We start from the raw sequence: 19,191 nt of genomic DNA on the forward strand, positions 1-19,191 counted from the left end.
GGGGGGGGGGGCGCCCAAACATAACAAAAATGAAAGTCGCCCGCTTCAATATGGGTGATCACTTCAACTTATACTGAACAGTTACACACTGTTTGTTTTCATCTTGCTTTTCTTGGCCACATTAAATCTACTGGGTGTACTCTTACCAAGTGGTAACACACAGAACACTAGCATGTTTGCTGTACAGAGTTAGCAAGAAGTTAGTGCTTCTAGCTCTGTACAGTGAACATAGCAGTGTTCTGTACAGTAATCAGTTTTAAGTATCACTTAAATTCTTACAATGTAACAACAATATCCTTTAATAATAAAATAAATAAAACAAAATAAAAATGTTAAATATACTTTAAAAACTCAGTGTTCAGTGTGGTTATCAGTTTTAATAAGACTAAGCACAATCATCACAATGACATTTAGAACAGTAACAGCAGAACAGCTTAGTACAGTAAACATGTGAGTTCATTTCAGTAATCAGATTTAAGCAGAGTAGGCACCACCTACCACTAAAAATAAGAACATTAACCATATTCTATACTCTAAATCAGCACTTTGTGCTCAGCTTTGTATATTAAACATCTCAGTGCTCCATGTAGTAGTTACTCTTAAAAATGAGTCTGTGGAAATTAATTCTCATGATCAACACTGACATTTAAAAAACATACGTTTGTTCTTGTTCCCACAGCCAATGTCTGAAAAATATTTGCATGCCTGTAGATTCTGGATTTCTTAAATCAGGAAGAAGAATTAAGTGCATTTTTAAAGATGTTTAACATTTTATCTAACTTTTTAAACGTTGAGTTGGTTCATTAAGCAATGACAACTCCAAAGTTACATTTAGATTGTCAAGCTTTATCCTTTTAAATATATTAAGGGACAACTACATTTCAGCAGGCAAGTAAAACAAAAGAGTAATTCACATGTTGCTGGTGATAGGTTAATAGCATTCTTAATATATATTCTACCTCTACCATGGGGACCTTTCGGTGTGGCAAAAGTAGGATGAACTGGGAGGTTCCTGTTGGTGCTGGAGCTGCTATCTGACTCAGCATCATCATCACCAGGGGCAGTCTTCTCCTTTTGTGCATCTGAAAGTATTGATTGACACAGTCAACACTTCCATAATTTCTATTTTTAACAGAAAATACACAATTGTTTTTTAATAATAAATAGCATGAATTGCAAATATTTAAATACACATTTTTTTGTGCACAGTGCCAGTTTTAGTACTGTGATTAAAAGGAGGTATTTAAATTGATTCATTCACTGAATAACTGTAAAATCGTGCAGAACACCACATTACACGTTTTAAAGCATTTCCCTAATACCTGCATTTTCACCTGGAGGTCTATGAGGGCTGGTCTGGCCCTGGAGATGTTGGCCTGTGTTAGCTGCCTGGCTGCATTCAGCTTGACTACTTTCACACTCCTGCTGGTCATCTGCTCTCTCCCTGCTCATTTTCTTCTTTGTGAAGTAATTGGAGATATCTTCCTGCCTCCGTTTCATTGTAGTCTACATTAATTGAAATTGTATTTAATTATTGCCTACACTGATGGACAATAATGTTTTTGAATTTTGAAATGCAATTTGGTAAATTTTTCATACTGCAATATCTACAATACCCACAAAAATTATATTAGACTCAGTAATAGTTTATTACAGTATTTGTCTGACTGACTTTGTCCTCTGACTTTATAAAGCATGAAGAACAAATAAGATGGAGGAGGAGAACGAAGACAAGACACCAGCTGGAAGGGCTGAAGAGTCGGATGTCAACTCTGTAACACCGCCTGTGACAAATATAAAGGGTAATTTAAAAGTTTAAAACAAAATAAGATAAACTTGGGGCAAGGAGTTTCCCAGTTATGATGTTTTTATGCTCATCATGTTTATTCTGATATTCCATCATGACCCTGCAGTGGAGGAGCTACAGGAGAGTGGAAATGAAACCAAGGTAAATGTGAGATTTCAAAACACGTCTTCTTCTCAGTAGGTCTGATGTGATGGGTTGGTCAATAAAATTATCAATTTTCTCAGTGTGATCCAGTGAAGGAACCTGATGAAGACCTGCAGTCAGAGAACAATAATGACACAGGTGGAGGGTCTGAAATCAATTCAGGATCATCTGCATCCCACGAGAAAGGTACAAAACTTAACTGTAATGGATTCAACTTGTTTGGACATTTGTTTATTACCTTTGATTGTGTCATTTTTTTCCTGTAACACCGACTGTGACAAATATAAAGGGTAATTTGAAAGTTTAAAACAAAATAAAATAAACTTGGGACAAGGAGTTTCCCAATTATGATGTTTTTATGCCCATCATGTTTATTCTGATATTCCATCATGACCCTGCAGTGGAGGAGCTACAGGAGAGTGGAAATGAAACCAAGGTAAATGTGAGATTTCAAAACATGTCTTCTTCTCAGTAGGTCTGATGTGATGAGTTGGTCAATAGAATTATCAATTTTCTCAGTGTGATCCAGTGAAGGAACCTGATGAAGACCTGCAGTCAGAGAACAATAATGACACAGGTGGAGGGTCTGAAATCAATTCAGGATCATCTGCATCCCACGAGAAAGGTACAAAACTTAACTGTAATGGATTCAACTTGTTTGGACATTTGTTTATTACCTTTGATTGTGTCATTTTTTTCCCGCAAACTCTGGCTGACTTTGATACTGTTGATTTAAATGATTTCTGCAGTTTAAATTATTGATGTTCTATTTGTTTTTTTCAGCGCTGCCTAAACTCACACTTGTGTTAATTGATGACACAAATTCTATTGAGATTGGATCTAAAAACATCTTACTTGATCATGATGAGCAGGCTAACGTGGAACAGTTTTCAGCCAAACTGTATGATATATGTGGTCGGCACATCTCTGTCATTGACATGTTTGGCCTACAAAACATTGTCAGGTTCCCATTAAATGAGGGAATTCATGCCTTTCTCTTACTGTTACCAAATGGTGTACATAACAGCCATTACAGCTCAGGAGTGCAGTGGTTAGAAAAAGCTTTTGGGAAAGACTCACTCGCTTATTTAATGACAGTTGTGACTCATGAGTCAGATGAAAACTGTGAAAGCGCGCTGACAGAGCTGAAATCCAACAGCAGGTTTGCTGAAAAAAGATATCACACATGTACAAGAAGTATGAAGGATGAAAAAGAGATCATAGCTCTGTTGGACAAAATAGATGTCATGGTCTCTGAAAATGATCCACACTGCTACAGTGGACCGATGTGTGATGATAATAAAGAACAGAAAGAACACCTGGAGCACAAATCACATGAAGAAGAAAGGATCGATTCATCAGTGGTTCAGCAGAATCAAACAGGTAAGATTTTAATGTTGGCATTCAACACCTTCATTGCTTTATCAAGTTAAATGTAGAGATATTTCCCTCTGGAGTTGATGAGGACCAAACACAGACCAAAAACAGTGTGAATAATGGACTTATGTTTGTCAGGCAGGGGACTGACCATTAGGTTTAGCAAAACTGGATTCTCACTGTATAACTCTGTCCAATTATACAAGACTTAACAAGAAAATGCCTCTTTCACATTGATTTATCAGTATTAACAATCATACTACGGTATCAGTCACAGGGGGCATTTTAAAGATTCATAATGGCTAAAAAGGTGCACCTCCAATCTAAAATTGACAGAAGCTGCACTAAAATTTGAAACTTGAATTTAAAGATTCAAGTGTAATCTCTTGTTTTCACCAGATAATAAACTTAAGAAACATTTATGTGTAAACAGTTCTGATATTTTGATATCTGATATAAATATTTTGCATGTGAGGATTTACACAATAAGCTTAATGATAAAAACATTGGGCACATGATTAGATGATTAGAAAAGCACTTTAGTCCATTTGATTAAAGAGGCTCAACATCATTTGAAGATACATGTATTTCTGCTTAAATGTGATTCCTGTATGTCAGCAAAAAGAAATACATGTTATTTGAAAAAGAGTTGCGAGAACACAGGAGGAGAGTATGAAATGATGTCTGTATCCGCAGCAACAGAGAAAGGTATAATATCATGACCAATTTTGAGTACAATGATAAACCAAACATAGTAAGAATTACTTCATTTGCTTTTGCTGTTGTCTTGCATTTCTCCAAACTTTGTATAATTTAAAGCAACATTATGTCACTTCTCTGCCTTATAATAACAGCTTCAATATCATGTTGATGGTACAGTGTCTCATTAAGTTGAATGGTGTCTCTGTCTCAGCCCCCATCAGTTGTTTCTGCACTATATAACCTCAGTGAGAGGGTAGGATCACAGTGTAACATACATGTTGACTTCAACATCCAAGTTTTCAACACACAACATTGTTATCATGTTATGAGTTTTGGTTTTAGTTAGCACCTTCATTAAATCTGACAAATTCACTTCACAAAAACACTCCATATCTATCTGATATAGGGGAGATGCATCTTGTTGAACAGTGGACTTTTTGAACACACACATAATTTTTGCAAATAAATCTTCTTGAGCTTGAATAGTTCACTGAAAAAAACATTGTTTATGTTCAATCCTACCATCTGCTTGGTGTTACGTCACCCTGCAGGAGACGAGCTGGAAGAGAGAGCAGCTACAACAGAGGTGAAGGTGAGATCTTTTCAAGCTCAGTAGTCATTGTCATAGCATCTCTTTTTAAACGCTACTTATTTATTCTCCTTTACCTCATTACCTGTTGCATATTACACACATTATCTCTATCACAACTGTAGACTAAACTGAAGATAGTGAGTCTGTACATTTTTTGTCTAAATGAGGACAGATTGTGACTCACTGAACCTCCTGGTGCAGCTGGAAACACTTTCGTAGACGAAAGTACATTCTTTCTACTTAATTACAAACCTGCTTGCATTTAGTTTGTGCATAGCGTATTTCCTTGCTGGGAGCTCACAGTCTTGGTCTATCAGTGCTCAGCCATATTCCACTTTATCTTGTGTGTGTGTGTGTGTGTGTGTGTGTGTGTGTGTGTGTGTGTGTGGTGTGTGTGTGGGGGGGGGGGGGGGGGGGGGTGTACGTATCAGTGAAGTATGCTCAAGGGTGTGTGTGTGTGTGTGTGTGTGTGTGTGTTACATGAATATACATTGGTGCGGGGAGTGGGGCTGTTAAGGGGTTTGGTTCATTTTCTTTTCTTCTAATGTAAAGCACTTTGGGTTGCATTTTTACATGTATGAAAAGTGCTATATAAATAAAGTTGATTTGATTTGATTTGAATATAAAATCATTTGTTTCTTAGCGTGATCCAGCTAATGGTGCCAAATGCTCAGACGAGAACAATGACAGCACCAGAGAGGGAGGAGATACTGAAAACAAGTCTGTGAAACCATCTGTAACTAGTGATAAAGGTGAGATTTCAGTGATTATATTTTGGGTGTATAGTAATATAGTATATAATAATGTAAACTAACAAATTAATTTAATCTCTGATATTTGTTGTCTTTGACCCTTCAACAGAAGAGGCTGATGAAGGTAAAGAGATCAACAGTAAAAGCAGCAGTACCATGAGTGAGAGGTCCACTGAGGAGAAGTCAGCAGAGGACACAAGTCAAACATCTCAGACAGTTCCAACAGCTGCCAAACAAAGTAAGAATTATCAATTTTCTCAGTGTGATCCAGTGAAGGAACCTGATGAAGACCTGCAGTCAGAGAACAATAATGACACAGGTGGAGGGTCTGAAATCAAATCAGGATCATCTGCATCCAACGAGAAAGGTAATAAACTTAACTGTAATGGATTCAACTTGTTTGGACATTTGTTTATTACCTTTGATTGTGTCATTTTTTTCCCGCAAACTCTGTCTGACTTTGATACTGTTGATTTAAATGATTTCTGCAGTTTAAATTATTGATGTTCTATTTGTTTTTTTCAGTGCTGCCTGAACTCACACTTGTGTTAATTGGTGACACAAATTCTATTGAGATTGGATCTAAAAACATCTTACTTGATCATGATGAACAGGCTAATGTGGAACAGTTTTCAGCCAAACTGTATGATTTATGTGGTCGGCTCATCTCTGTCATTAACATGCTTGGCCTACAAAACACTGACCAATACCCATTAAATGAGGGAATTCATGCCTTTCTCTTACTGTTACCAAATGGTGTACATAACAGCCATTACAGCTCAGGAGTGCAGTGGTTAGAAAAAGCTTTTGGGAAAGGCTCACTTGCTTATTTAATGACAGTTGTGACTCATGAGTCAGATGAAAACTGTGAAAGCGCGCTGACAGAGCTGAAATCCAACAGCAGGTTTGCTGAAAAAAGATATCACACATGTAGAAGAAGTATGAAGGATGAAAAAGAGATCATAGCTCTGTTGGACAAAATAGATGTCATGGTCTCTGAAAATGATCCACACTGCTACAGTGGACCGATGTGTGATGATAATAAAGAACAGAAAGAACACCTGGAGCACAAATCACATGAAGAAGAAAGGATAGATTCATCAGTGGTTCAGCAGAATCAAACAGGTAAGATTTTAATGTTGGCATTCAACACCTTCATTGCTTTATCAAGTTAAATGTAGAGATATTTCCCTCTGGAGTTGATGAGGACCAAACACAGACCAAAAACAGTGTGAATAATGGACTTATGTTTGTCAGGCAGGGGACTGACCATTAGGTTTAGCAAAACTAGATTCTCACTGTATAACTCTGTCCAATTATACAAGACTTAACAAGAAAATGCCTCTTTCACATTGATTTATCAGTATTAACAATCATACTACAGTATCAGTCACAGGGGGCATTTTAAAGATTCATAATGGCTAAAAAGGTGCACCTCCAGACTAAAATTGACAGAAGCTACACTAAAATTTGAAACTTGAATTTAAAGATTCAAGTGTAATCTCTTGTTTTCACCAGATAATAAACTTAAGAAACATTTATGTGTAAACAGTTCTGATATTTTGATATCTGATATAAATATTTTGCATGTGAGGATTTACACAATAAGCTTAATGATAAAAACATTGGGCACATGATTAGATGATTAGAAAAGCACTTTAGTCCATTTGATTAAAGAGGCTCAACATCATTTGAAGATACATGTATTTCTGCTTAAATGTGATTCCTGTATGTCAGCAAAAAGAAATACATGTTATTTGAAAAAGAGTTGCGAGAACACAGGAGGAGAGTATGAAATGATGTCTGTATCCGCAGCAACAGAGAAAGGTATAATATCATGACCAATTTTGAGTACAATGATAAACCAAACATAGTAAGAATTACTTCATTTGCTTTTGCTGTTGTCTTGCATTTCTCCAAACTTTGTATAATTAAAGCAACATTAAGTCACTTCTCTGCCTTATAATAACAGCTTCAATATCATGTTGATGGTACAGTTTCTCGTTAAGTTGAATGGTGTCTCTGTCTCAGCCCCTATCAGTTGTTTCTGCACTATATAACCTCAGTGAGAGGGTAGGATCACAGTGTAACATACATGTTGACTTCGACATCCAAGTTTTCAACACACAACATTGTTATCATGTTATGAGTTTTGGTTTTAGTTAGCACCTTCATTAAATCTGACAAATTCACTTCACAAAAACATTCCATCTCTATCTGATATAGGGGAGATGCATCTTGTTGAACAGTGGACTTTTTGAACACACACATAATTTTTGCAAATAAATCCTCTTGAGCTTGAATAGTTCACTGAAAAAAACATTGTTTATGTTCAGTCCTGCAATCTGCTTGTTGTTACATCACCCTGCAGGAGACGAGCTGGAAGAGAGAGCAGCTACAACAGAGGTGAAGGTGAGATCTTTTCAAGCTCAGTAGTCATTGTCATAGCATCTCTTTTTAAACGCTACTTATTTATTCTCCTTTACCTCATTACCTGTTGCACATTACACACATTATCTCTATCACAACTGTAGACTAAACTGAAGATAGTGAGTCTGTACATTTTTTGTCTAAATGAGGACAGATTGTGACTCACTGAACCTCCTGGTGCAGCTGGAAACACTTTCGTAGACGAAAGTACATTCTTTTTACTTAATTACAAACCTGCTTGCATTTAGTTTGTGCATAGCGTATTTCCTTGCTTTTATTGTTTTGTGATAATCTCAATGGTTCATTCCAGGGGAGCTCACAGTCTTGGTCTATCAGTGCTCAGCCATATTCCACCTCATCTTGTGGGGGGGTTGGGGGGTGCGGTGTATGTATCAGTGTAGTATGCTCAAGGGTGTGTGTGCATGTGTGTGTGTGTGTGTTACATGAATATACATTGGTGCGGGGAGTGGGGATGTTAAGGGGGTTTGGTTCATTTTCTTTTCTTCTAATGTAAAGCACTTTGGGTTGCATTTTTACATGTATGAAAAGTGCTATATAAATAAAGCTGATTTGATTTGATTTGAATATAAAATTATTTGTTTCTTAGCGTGATCCAGCTAATGGTGCCAAATGCTCAGACGAGAACAATGACAGCACCAGAGAGGAAGAAGATACTGAAAACAAGTCTGTGAAACCATCTGTAACTAGTGATAAAGGTGAGATTTCAGTGATTATATTTTGGGTGTATAGTAATATAGTATATGATAATGTAAACTAACAAATTAATTTAATCTCTGATATTTGTTGTCTTTGACCCTTCAACAGAAGAGGCTGATGAAGGTAAAGAGATCAACAGTAAAAGCAGCGGTACCATGAGTGAGAGGTCCACTGAGGAGAAGTCAGCGGAGGACACAAGTCAAGCATCTCAGACAGTTCCAACAGCTACTACAAAAAGTAAGAATTGCTTCTTGTCCTACTATTGTTGTCTTACATTTCTTAAATCTTTCTGTTATCAAAGAAACAGTATTTAACCTTTTTACCTCAAAATAACAGCTTCAAAATCATGTTGATGGTACAGTGTCTTGTAATAAGTTGTATGATGTCTGTCTCCGCCACTCCGCCCCCCCCCCCCATCGCTTGTTTCTGCTCTATCTAACTCACTTCCTTCCTTCCTTTATTCCTTTAATAGTCCCACAAGCAGTGAAATTTTGTGTGTCACTGCAGCCAAAGGAATGTTCACCAATAAACAATAATAACAGTAAAAAATAAACAATATAATAAAAAAGGTAAGAAATAGAAATAGACTTGTATACAAGTAATAGACTCGTGTATAAAATTGACTTGTATATAACTTTGGCCAGAGGGTAGGATCACAGTGTTACATACATGATAAATTCAACTTGCAAGTTTTCAACAGGCAACACTGTTATGATGTAATGAGTTTTATTCGTAGTTGGCACCTACATTACATCTGACACATTGTTACAGACCTGGGATTTTCTATTTACGACAGTGGTGTAACACATAATCTCAGTTTGGTAAAGAGGAGCGGCATCTTGTTGTACATTAAACTTTTTGAATACACACATCATTTTTGCAAATAAATCTTGAGTTTGAATAGTTCACTGACTAAAACATTTTTTATGTTCAATCCTACAATCTGCTTGTTGTTACATCACCCTGCAGGAGACGAACTGGAGGAGAGAGCAGCTACAACAGAGGTGAAGGTGAGATCTTTTCCACCTCAGTCGCCATTGTCATAGCATTTAGTTCTTTTTTTTTATTATTATTTAACTTCTTTATTGACTTTTCATTACACATGTCAATGCACAACCAGTGTGCTAATACAAACACGGCAGTCAATGATTAAGTCAACATTTTAAGAAAATAAAACAAGCGTAACCATAACCAGCACAGGTAAGAGTAAAAGAAACTTGTATTGTATAAAATAAAATAAAATACAGCCAATAAAATTAATAATAATAATCATGGTCATCAAATGGATAATATAAAATGATAATTCATAAATTGCACATCCTTGACAGTTAAATTCATCACAAACCAATGTTGCATGACTACTCCTTAGCCCTACATGGATGACAAGGTGCTTGGGGGGGGGGTGTACAGGTATCAGCCATCATGATCATCACTTTCCAATCATTTCCAAATAAGGAGCCCATACCTTCGAGAAGAGATCCAAGTTATTATTAATCTTATAAATAAGTTGCTCAAAAAAAGCTATCTTAGTTAGTTCCTCTCTCCATTCCTTAACACTAATCTTTTCTTCTGACTTCCAGTGTCTCAAAACTACCCTGTTTCCTGTTGCGATAGCTAATTTCACCCATATGCGTATTTGTGTGGGTAGGCCGGATTTCTTCGGCAAAATACCCAGGATACATAAAGCTGGCCCCTCCCTGAACTCTACCTTCAGTACTTTATTGATACATTGGATAACAGCCACCCAGAGGCTGTGTACCATCTCACATTCGTAAAACATATGTACCAGTGTACCCCTTTCCTTCTTACATCTCCAGCACTTATCATTCTCCCTGAGTCCCAACCTGGACATTTTTGCTGGAGTCCAATAGTTCCTATTTAATATCCTGAATGAAATAAGCCGTGTCTGCATGTCTCGGGCTATAGTGTACCAGGACCTGATTGTTTCCTTCCAGACCTCGCAATCAATAGGTGCCCCAAGGTCTTTTTCCCATGCTAGCTTAACACCTTCGTAGTTTGGGGGTTGATGTTTTCTAAACATGTCATAAAATCTGGATGTCCCTCCTCTAAGTTTCCAGCCTGATCGCCATAGCTCTTGAATACAAGAGACAGGTGAAAATTTGACCTTTCTATCTGCTGTTGTGATACAGCTCCTTAACTGAAGGAACTTCCAAAAATCTTTTCTGGGGATATTATACTTAGATGTACACTGTTCAAAGGAAATTAAATGTTTCCCGTCAAATAAGTCTTCCAGTAACATTACCCCCGCCTTCACCCAATTTTCCCACATGACTGATTTTTTGTTGATTTTCAATGACTTATTATACCATATTGATGATCCCATTGTGTGGTGATAATTCAGATGGCACGCCTGATGCGCCCATCTCCAACTTTCTCTGGAAAATGCCACCACGGGGTTTCTGTAGGGTACATCACCTCCCGTCTGGGTGAGGAAAGCTTGCACCGAAAGGGGTTCTATCAGCTCTCTCTCTATCGCCACCCAGGCAGGAGCACAGACTTCCGACATATTTGACTTAGATAGCTGACTGAGACTAAAAGCACGGTGATACAATCTATTCTTGGGCATCCTAGACGACCCTCCTCTACTGACGCATATAGTTTCTTTTTGTTAAAAGCAGGTTTCTTCCCCATCCACAGGAAACGATCTATGGCCCTATTAAATCTAGACAGAAGGGGGAGTGGGAAATTCAGAGGCAGCATACTTGTTACATAATTAATCTGTGGTATAGTAATCATCTTCAATAAATTAATTTTTCCAATTAATGATAAACCTAATTTTGACCAGTTTTGCAAATTACTTTCCGTTTTTTTGGATAAGGGGCAGTAGATTTAAATTCATTATATCTTTTAATCCTGGGGTAATCATGATCCCCAAATAGACCAATCCAGATGGGAGCCATTTAAATTGCCAATTGTTTCGGATACTGGGAGGGCATATTTTAGATAAAGGCATCGCTTCAGATTTCGACCAGTTAATCTTGTAGCCTGATATACGAGAAAAAGAACAAATCATGGATAAGATATGAGGCACTGCGATTTCTGGGTTACTTGACAGTAATAGGATGTCATCCGCATATAATAAAAGTTTGTGTTCTTCTTGTCCTGAAACAATGCCTTTAATATCAACATGGTTCCTAATTGCCGATGCTAAGGGTTCCAAAGCCAAGGCAAAAATCAAGGGAGAAAGGGGGCAGCCCTGTCGGGTTCCACGTGATAATCTAAAAGGGTTAGAAATATTCCCATTTGTGAGGACAGCAGCCTTTGGACTTCCATACAACAATTTCACCCATTTAATATATACCTCACCCACATCAAGTCTCTCAAGAATTGCAAATAGATACTCCCATTCCACTCGATCAAAAGCTTTCTCTGCGCCCAGAGAGAAAGCCACCACCGGTTCCATGCTGTTCCTCGTTTGCAATACCAAATGTAGCAGTCTGCGCAAGTTATCTGCTGAGGACCGTCCCTTAACAAATCCCACCTGATCAGGGTGGATCAAGGTAGGGAGGCACACTTCTAGTCTTAATGCCAAAATCTTGGCGTCCACGTTAATTAACGATACCGGTCTATAGCTCCCACAATGCTGTGGGTCTTTGCCCTTCTTATGTATCAATGTTATTATCGCATTCTGCGTACTCTCCGGCAGGCTTCCCCTCTGGAACGCATCCTGAAAGACAGTAAGAAGTCTCGGAGCCAACAGGTCAGAAAATGACCTATAAAAGTCCGTGGGAAACCCGTCCCCCCCTGGAGACTTCCCAGCACTAAGACATTTAATTGCCTGCTGAACCTCCCCCCGCGTGATGCATGCCCCCATCCTCTCTCTAGCCAATTCAGATAGTGTCGGTAAAGTGGTCCCAGAGAGAAAATTCTGAAATTCACAGCCATCCCAAGAATCCTGTGATGTGTATAATTTTTGATAAATAATTGGAAAGTGTTATTTATTTCTATAGTATCTGTTAAAATTTCCCCCTTCTCATTCTGTATTGCCGAGATCAAAGTTTTAGCTTGCTGTTGTTTCACACTTTGAGCCAATAATTTCCCTGCCCTTTCACCCTGTTCATAATATTTTTGCCTACACCTAAACAATGAAAATTCTGCTTTTCTCTGCATGATAATGTTAAATTCAAATTTTGCCTTACTTAAGTTAGCCAATGAGTTCTGGTCTCCTCTATCTGCATATTCCCTTTCTAGGTCTTTTATTTCTGTTTCTAATTTGAAAAATTGATCTGATGCCTGTTTTTTAAGAAATGATGAATGTTGTATTAACCTGCCCCTTAAGTATGCCTTAAAAGCATCCCATACCACGCCTGGATCATCCACTGTGCCGTCATTAATTTCCCAATAATCTAATATTTGTTGTCGTATAAACTGACATGAATTTTCATTTTGGAGCTGAGATGTATTCAATCTCCAACGGGTCGCACGCCCCTTGCTCTCAATCTTAAATCTCAGAGTCATATCTACAGGACCATGATCAGTAATAACAATGTTACCAATAGAAGTCTGCTCCACCATTGGAACAAGTTGCTTCGATATCAAAAAGTAATCGATCCTAGAATATGATGTATGGGGATTGGGAAAAAAAAGTATATTCCCTCTCCTGAGGATGCATGAGCCTCCATACATCAACAAGACCAAGTTCCTCTGAAATTGTATCGATAGCTATCTGGGATTTCTGTATATTCCTAGATCTACCCATGTTGCCTGATCTATCTAATGTATTATGCCTTACTTGATTGAAATCGCCTCCAATTATAATATCCGTATTTCCCATGCTCTGTATCACTGCATGTAGGTTATAGAAAAACTCTGGAGAGTCTGTATTAGGGGCGTATATATTTACTAATGAGCATCTCCTGCCCATTATATCCACATCAATTGCAACCCACCTTCCCTCTGTATCTGATCTCTGATCATACACTTTAATGGTCACAGTTTTGCGAATCAAAATAATAACCCCTCTCTTACTGGATGAGAATGTACTGTAAAAAATCTGACCAACCCAGTCCCTCTGTAGTGTTTTTGATTCTGTTGTATCTAGATGCGTCTCCTGTAGAAGGGCTATGTCTGCCCTCTTTTGTTTAAGATATATTATGAGTTTTCTCCTTTTCGTGGCCAAGTTAGCTCCCTGTACATTCCAAGTGACTATTTTTAATGTTCCTGTCATGTTATAGATTGTTCTGTGTTTATAGTGTAAGTTGGCTGTGATGTATAACCAATGAAATGAGAATGTGCTAGACAGTGATGAAAACAATCAGAAAAAACAATAAAAAATAGGACAAAAAACACCAGCAACCGACAGACCAACCCAGCCAACCGGCCCAGGTTTACTGTCATTTGGAACCTTTCAAAACACCAACAAAAACAACCGATCATAATAGGTCCGTGAGACTATGAGTGCCCGGCTGCTAAGCACTCCATCACCCCTCCTCTGAGATATGTTTTATACCCTTATGTTTGGGGTTCTCAAGCAGCCACTTTAAAATAGCTTAAATCCATCAATATCTTCTTTACCTCAACATTACTCATTACTCCTTTCCTGCATAGGTCAAAAAGGCTACTTTGTTATTCGGTTATCATGTCAACCCTACTCCAATAACCAAATATAGTAGCAATAAACAAATATAATAATGAACAAAAATGATCCAGTTGAGGCACTCATCCATAATATACAAGTCTGCACTGTGCTGCTAGCAGTCACAAAAATGCCTAAATAACACCAGCCTGTTTCATCCCAATATTTTCTATACTAAACGTGAGTAAAACTTAAAACATTATACTACGCAGACATTATAAAACTCTGAACAGTCCTGTGGGATATTGTGTCCTCTGGTAATTATGGAGAAAACCTGCGGGTGTGAGGATAACCACTTTTCATCTATAACTTTTGTCTTTTGGTCCATAAGTCAGTTCTACACCTTATACGTTAAAATCCAATACTCCAGGGGGTTGTGTTACCTTCAATCTCGCTCTAGTGGCAGCTTGATGGCCCAACACAATGTCAGTGTAATGTGGAGATGAAAGCCTTTGCCTCCGCAGGTGTAGTGAAAAGATGACACTTGTTATTTACTGTGATCCTCAGTGTATCTGGATACAGCATTGCATAGGACACATCCTTCATACTCCGGAGTTGGCGTTTGACTTCATCATATTTTTTGCGCTTCTGTATTGTGTCTCTGGATAAGTCCTGGTTGAAGTAGATGCGCTGACCTTTCCACTCGGTGTTTCCCTTCTCCCGTGCAGCACGCAGCACCGCCTCTTTTGCGCTGAACCGGAGGAATTTAACCAGGATGTGCCGGCTGAATCTCACGTCTGTGTTCGGCTTGGGTCCGCACCTGTGCGCTCTTTCAATTTCAAAGCCTCCGCCAAGATCCATGCCCAGGCAGCCCTCCAACAGTGTGCACACAAACGTCTCCATATCTCCCGCCTCGGAGTTTTCCATGACGCCAACTATGCGAACGTTGTTCCGGCGTCCTCCAGATAATTGACTCTCTCCTGAAGTTGTTCCACAGTTTTCGCGATTTGGCTAGCTGTTTTCTCCCTCTCATTACATTCGTCTTCCAAGTTGGAGATGCGACTTTCAGTCTCTGTGATTTTTCCTCCAAGCTGTTGAACCGTATTCTGCAGACAAGCCAAACTCCCCTTCACTCCACCTATATCGGTCGCGATACCTTGCAGCATGGTCTTGATGCTAGCTAGCTCAGTCGCTACATCAGGCTGTTCCTCCGATAAAGCTGCCTCTTTTCCATCTTTCCTCTCCCCCCGCCCGGTTGGCTTTCTGTCAGGCATGTTCCGGAGTTACTTCAGTTAGTGTTAGCCTTCTATTTGGGTATTTTATGACAACAATTAATACTTTTAGAGGGGTACATGGCGCCCAGCCCTGCGGAGCGCTCTGCTACACAGCCATACCGGACAACGTCCCACGTGACTCCTCAGCATTTAGTTCTTTAATGAAACTGATTTATTCTCCTTTGCCTTATTACCTATTGCACATTAAACACATCATCCCAATCACAACTGTAGACTAAAGTGAAGATAGTGAGTCTGTTCAGTTTTAGTGTAAATGGGGACAGATTGTGACTCGCTGAACCTCCTGGTGCAGTTGGAAACAGTTGCAGAGAAAATGACGTCACATTCTTGTCACTAAATTATAAACCTGCTTGCATTTAGTTTGTGCATATTGTATTTCCTTGCTTTTATTCTTTCGTGATGATCTCAATGGTTCAATCTGGAGGAGCTCAAAGTAAAAAAATAATTTGTTTTCTTAGCATGATCCAGCTGATGGTGCCAAACACTCAGACAAGAACGATGAAAGCACCAGAGATGGAGGAGATACTGAAAACAAGTCCGTGAAACCGTCTGTACCCAGAGATCAAGGTGAGATTTCAGTGATTATTCTGTGGGTTGTGTAGTAATATAGATTTTTAAAGTAAAATTATTGTCATTTCAATTCTGTTCAGTTCCAGTTTTATGAGGGTGTCAAAAAATGTACAAACTAACTAATTAATCTAATCGCTGATATCTGTTGTCTTTGACCCTTCAACAGAAGAGGCTGGTGACGGTAAAGAGATCAACAATGAAAGCAGCGGTAACACAAGTGAGAGGTCCATTGAGGAGAGGACAGCAGAGAAGGACACAAGTCAAACATCTCAGACAGATCCAACAGATACTGCAGAAAGTAAGAATCGCTTCTTGTCCTACTATTGTTGTCTTACATTTCTTTTTTTTCTTTTTTTCTTTTCTTTTTATTGGTTTTTCACTTTTATAAACACAAACATTATAAAAACAAACAAACAAACCACAAACCACAAACAAAATCCCACCCTAAACTAACAGCAAGCGACGCGACATATATTTTTACATATACGTAAAATAAATATATAAATAAAGAGATGACAGGAGACAGGTAAATGAAGAGCACATACAATAAATAAATGAAAGGGCAGACAGTCCTCATCTCCCAGGGACGAATAATGAATTATAGTTTTTGTAAAAAGGAATGCAAAGGTTCCCAGATCCTCCAAAACCTGTCCGATTTGTGATTAAGATCATGAGTCAGTTTCTCGAGAGGAATAAAAGCAGAGATCTGTGATATCCACATATCGACTGTAGGGACCTGGGGAGTTGACCACCGCAGCAAGATACACTTCTTAGCCAAAAACAATAGAATTATCAACAGAGATTTGGTGTCCGTGTCCAAGAGATTGTCTGGAGTATGGTTAAGTAGACAGAAAGAAGGAGTCAACAGAAACTGTTTACCAGCGACTTCCTGGATTACAGAGTGAACTCCCTTCCAGAAAGTCTGAATGCGATCACATGACCAAAACAAGTGAATAAATGTACCTTTGTGAATCTTACATTTATAACAAAGGTTGGAGGTGCCAGGGAACATTCTCTGGAGGCGGACAGGTGTGTAGTAAGTTCGGTGAAAAAATTTAAAGTTCTGTTCGTGTATAGAAGTTGAAGTACATTTAGGGAAAACCCCGCTGCAGATCTTGTCCCAATCTACACGGTTGAACGTCACCTCAAGATCACGCTCCCACAACAGCTTCAGAGAGTCATAGCCTGAAGAGTCAGAGTAAAGTAGCAAAGTATAAATCTTTGAGATCAGTCCTTTGGGAGATTTGGCCAGAACTACGGTGTTTTCCAGCTCTGACAGTCTCATGCGAATCCTGTCTGCCCTCAAGAGAGACCCTATAAAGTGACGAATTTGGAGATACTTATAAAAATCTTTGTGGGGAATATTAAAATCAACCCTGATTTGATCAAATGACTTAACAGAGTCGGAGACCATCAGGTCTGTAAAGTTTGACAGGCCCTTAGATGCCCACTCCAACAAACCAATACTCCTAATCTGTGCTGGTAGATCTGGGTTCAGAGCCAAGGGAGAACAGAGAGAGAAGACAGGGGGGATATTCAAGTATTTCTTCACATCTCGCCAAACCAGTAGTGTGTTATAAACAATTATGTTGTTCTTGAGATGATTTAACTGATCAATGTTATTGATAAAAGGAAGAGAGTTAAGCCTTCTGGGATAGCAACATAGGGACTCAAGGCCCAACCATAAAGAGTCTTTCCTGTTCATAAACCAATTTGACATAATTTTAAGTTGTGCTGACCAATAATATAATTGTAGATTGGGCAGGGACAAGCCTCCCAAATCAGTCGGCTTTGTAAGTAGAGAGAACTTAACTCTTTGGTGTTTATTATTCCAAATATAGCGAGAAATATGAGAATTCAATGACTTGAAGAAGGCAGGGGTCAAATAGCATGGGAGATTTTGAAATAGGTAGTTGAATCGAGGGAGAATATTCATTTTTATAGTGTTGATTCTCCCTAGGAGAGAAGTTGGTAGGGAGGCCCATTTTGTCAGATCATTCTTAACCTTTTGGATTAGGGTGAATAATTAATTTCAAACAGATTATTTAAGTCAGGAGTGACAAAGATACCTAAGTATTTGAAACCTTTCCTGGACACTTGAAAAGGAGACTGTATTGGCATATCCTTGGGGATATTAAAAGGTGTAGCGACCGACTTCCTTAAGTTAATCTTATAACCCGACAGGGCACTGAATGTGGCTATAGATTTTAAAACTGCCGGAATTGATTTCTCAGGATTATTGAGATATAAAAGGACATCGTCTGCAAATAAGGAGATAATGTGTTTTTCTTCACCCACCCTGATTCCAGATATATCAGGGTTAATTCTGATGACCTCGGCCAAGGGCTCAATAAACAATATAAACAGTAAAGGTGATAGGGGGCACCCCTGTCTGCAGCCCCTGCGCACAGGGAAGCCATCAGACAGCAAGCCGTTACTATTAACTGTAGCTATTGGGTCTGAATAGAAGGTTTTAATCATATTAATGAAATTAGAGCCCAGGCCAAATTTTTCTAATACCAGAAACAAAAAAGACCATTCCACTCGGTCAAAGGCCTTTTCGGCATCGAGGGAGACTATCAGCGCTGGGTTTTTGTGGGTGCCAAGATACTGAACAATATTAAGAGCACGGCGTACATTGTCTGTGCCATATCTAGAATTTACAAACCCTGCCTGATCTGGGTTTATTATTTTCGGAAGGATCTTTTCTAATCTACGAGCCAATGTCTTTGCAACAATTTTATAGTACACATTAAGTAGACTAATAGGCCTAAATGATGAACAATCCAAAGGGTTTTTATCTTTTTTCAAAAGTAGGCTAATGGAAGCATATCTCCAGGAGGGAGGAATGCCGTCTCTTAAGATACTATTAATAGCGGGCATAAAAATTGGGTGGATCTCTGGCCAGAATTTCTTAAAAAATTCCAATGGGAACCCATCTGGGCCTGGACACTTCCCATTTGGCATGGACTGGATTGCGGCCAAAACCTCCTCAGGCGTGAATGGAACGTCTAAGCTGGAGCGATCCACCTCCCCAATGGTAGGCAAAGGAATACTATTCAAATATGAAACGATAGCAGCGGCATCAGCTTCCTCTGCACTATACAGAGACTTATAAAAATCCCGGAAAGTGCTATTGACAGTCACTGGATCACATGTTACATCCCCATTCCGTGTTCTTATCATGGTAATTGAGCGATCATTATTTTGATTTTTCAATTGGTGGGCAAGCAGACGGCTAGACTTATTACCGAATTCATAATATTTCT

The 19,191-nt window shown here is 38.7% G+C and overlaps 1 protein-coding gene across 1 annotated transcript in view; it reads left to right on the forward strand.

Moving 5' to 3' along the window:
• The first annotated feature begins 748 nt into the window (after positions 1-748).
• Positions 749-19,191, forward strand: part of LOC115575416 (interferon-induced very large GTPase 1-like) — a 30,316-nt gene continuing 11,873 nt past the window's right edge. Inside the window, 17 exon segments of the mRNA XM_030407468.1 lie at positions 749-1,088; positions 1,695-1,802; positions 1,914-1,948; positions 2,032-2,137; positions 2,353-2,387; positions 2,471-2,576; positions 2,735-3,334; positions 4,582-4,622; positions 5,266-5,374; positions 5,484-5,741; positions 5,900-6,499; positions 7,746-7,786; positions 8,412-8,520; positions 8,630-8,758; positions 9,491-9,531; positions 15,811-15,919; positions 16,089-16,220. Of these exon segments, the coding sequence (XP_030263328.1) occupies positions 1,712-1,802; positions 1,914-1,948; positions 2,032-2,137; positions 2,353-2,387; positions 2,471-2,576; positions 2,735-3,334; positions 4,582-4,622; positions 5,266-5,374; positions 5,484-5,741; positions 5,900-6,499; positions 7,746-7,786; positions 8,412-8,520; positions 8,630-8,758; positions 9,491-9,531; positions 15,811-15,919; positions 16,089-16,220 (2,542 nt within the window). The 5' untranslated portion in view covers positions 749-1,088; positions 1,695-1,711.

The sequence above is a fragment of the Sparus aurata genome, chromosome 23 (assembly GCF_900880675.1).
Source record: "Sparus aurata chromosome 23, fSpaAur1.1, whole genome shotgun sequence".
Classification (NCBI taxonomy): domain Eukaryota; kingdom Metazoa; phylum Chordata; class Actinopteri; order Spariformes; family Sparidae; genus Sparus; species Sparus aurata.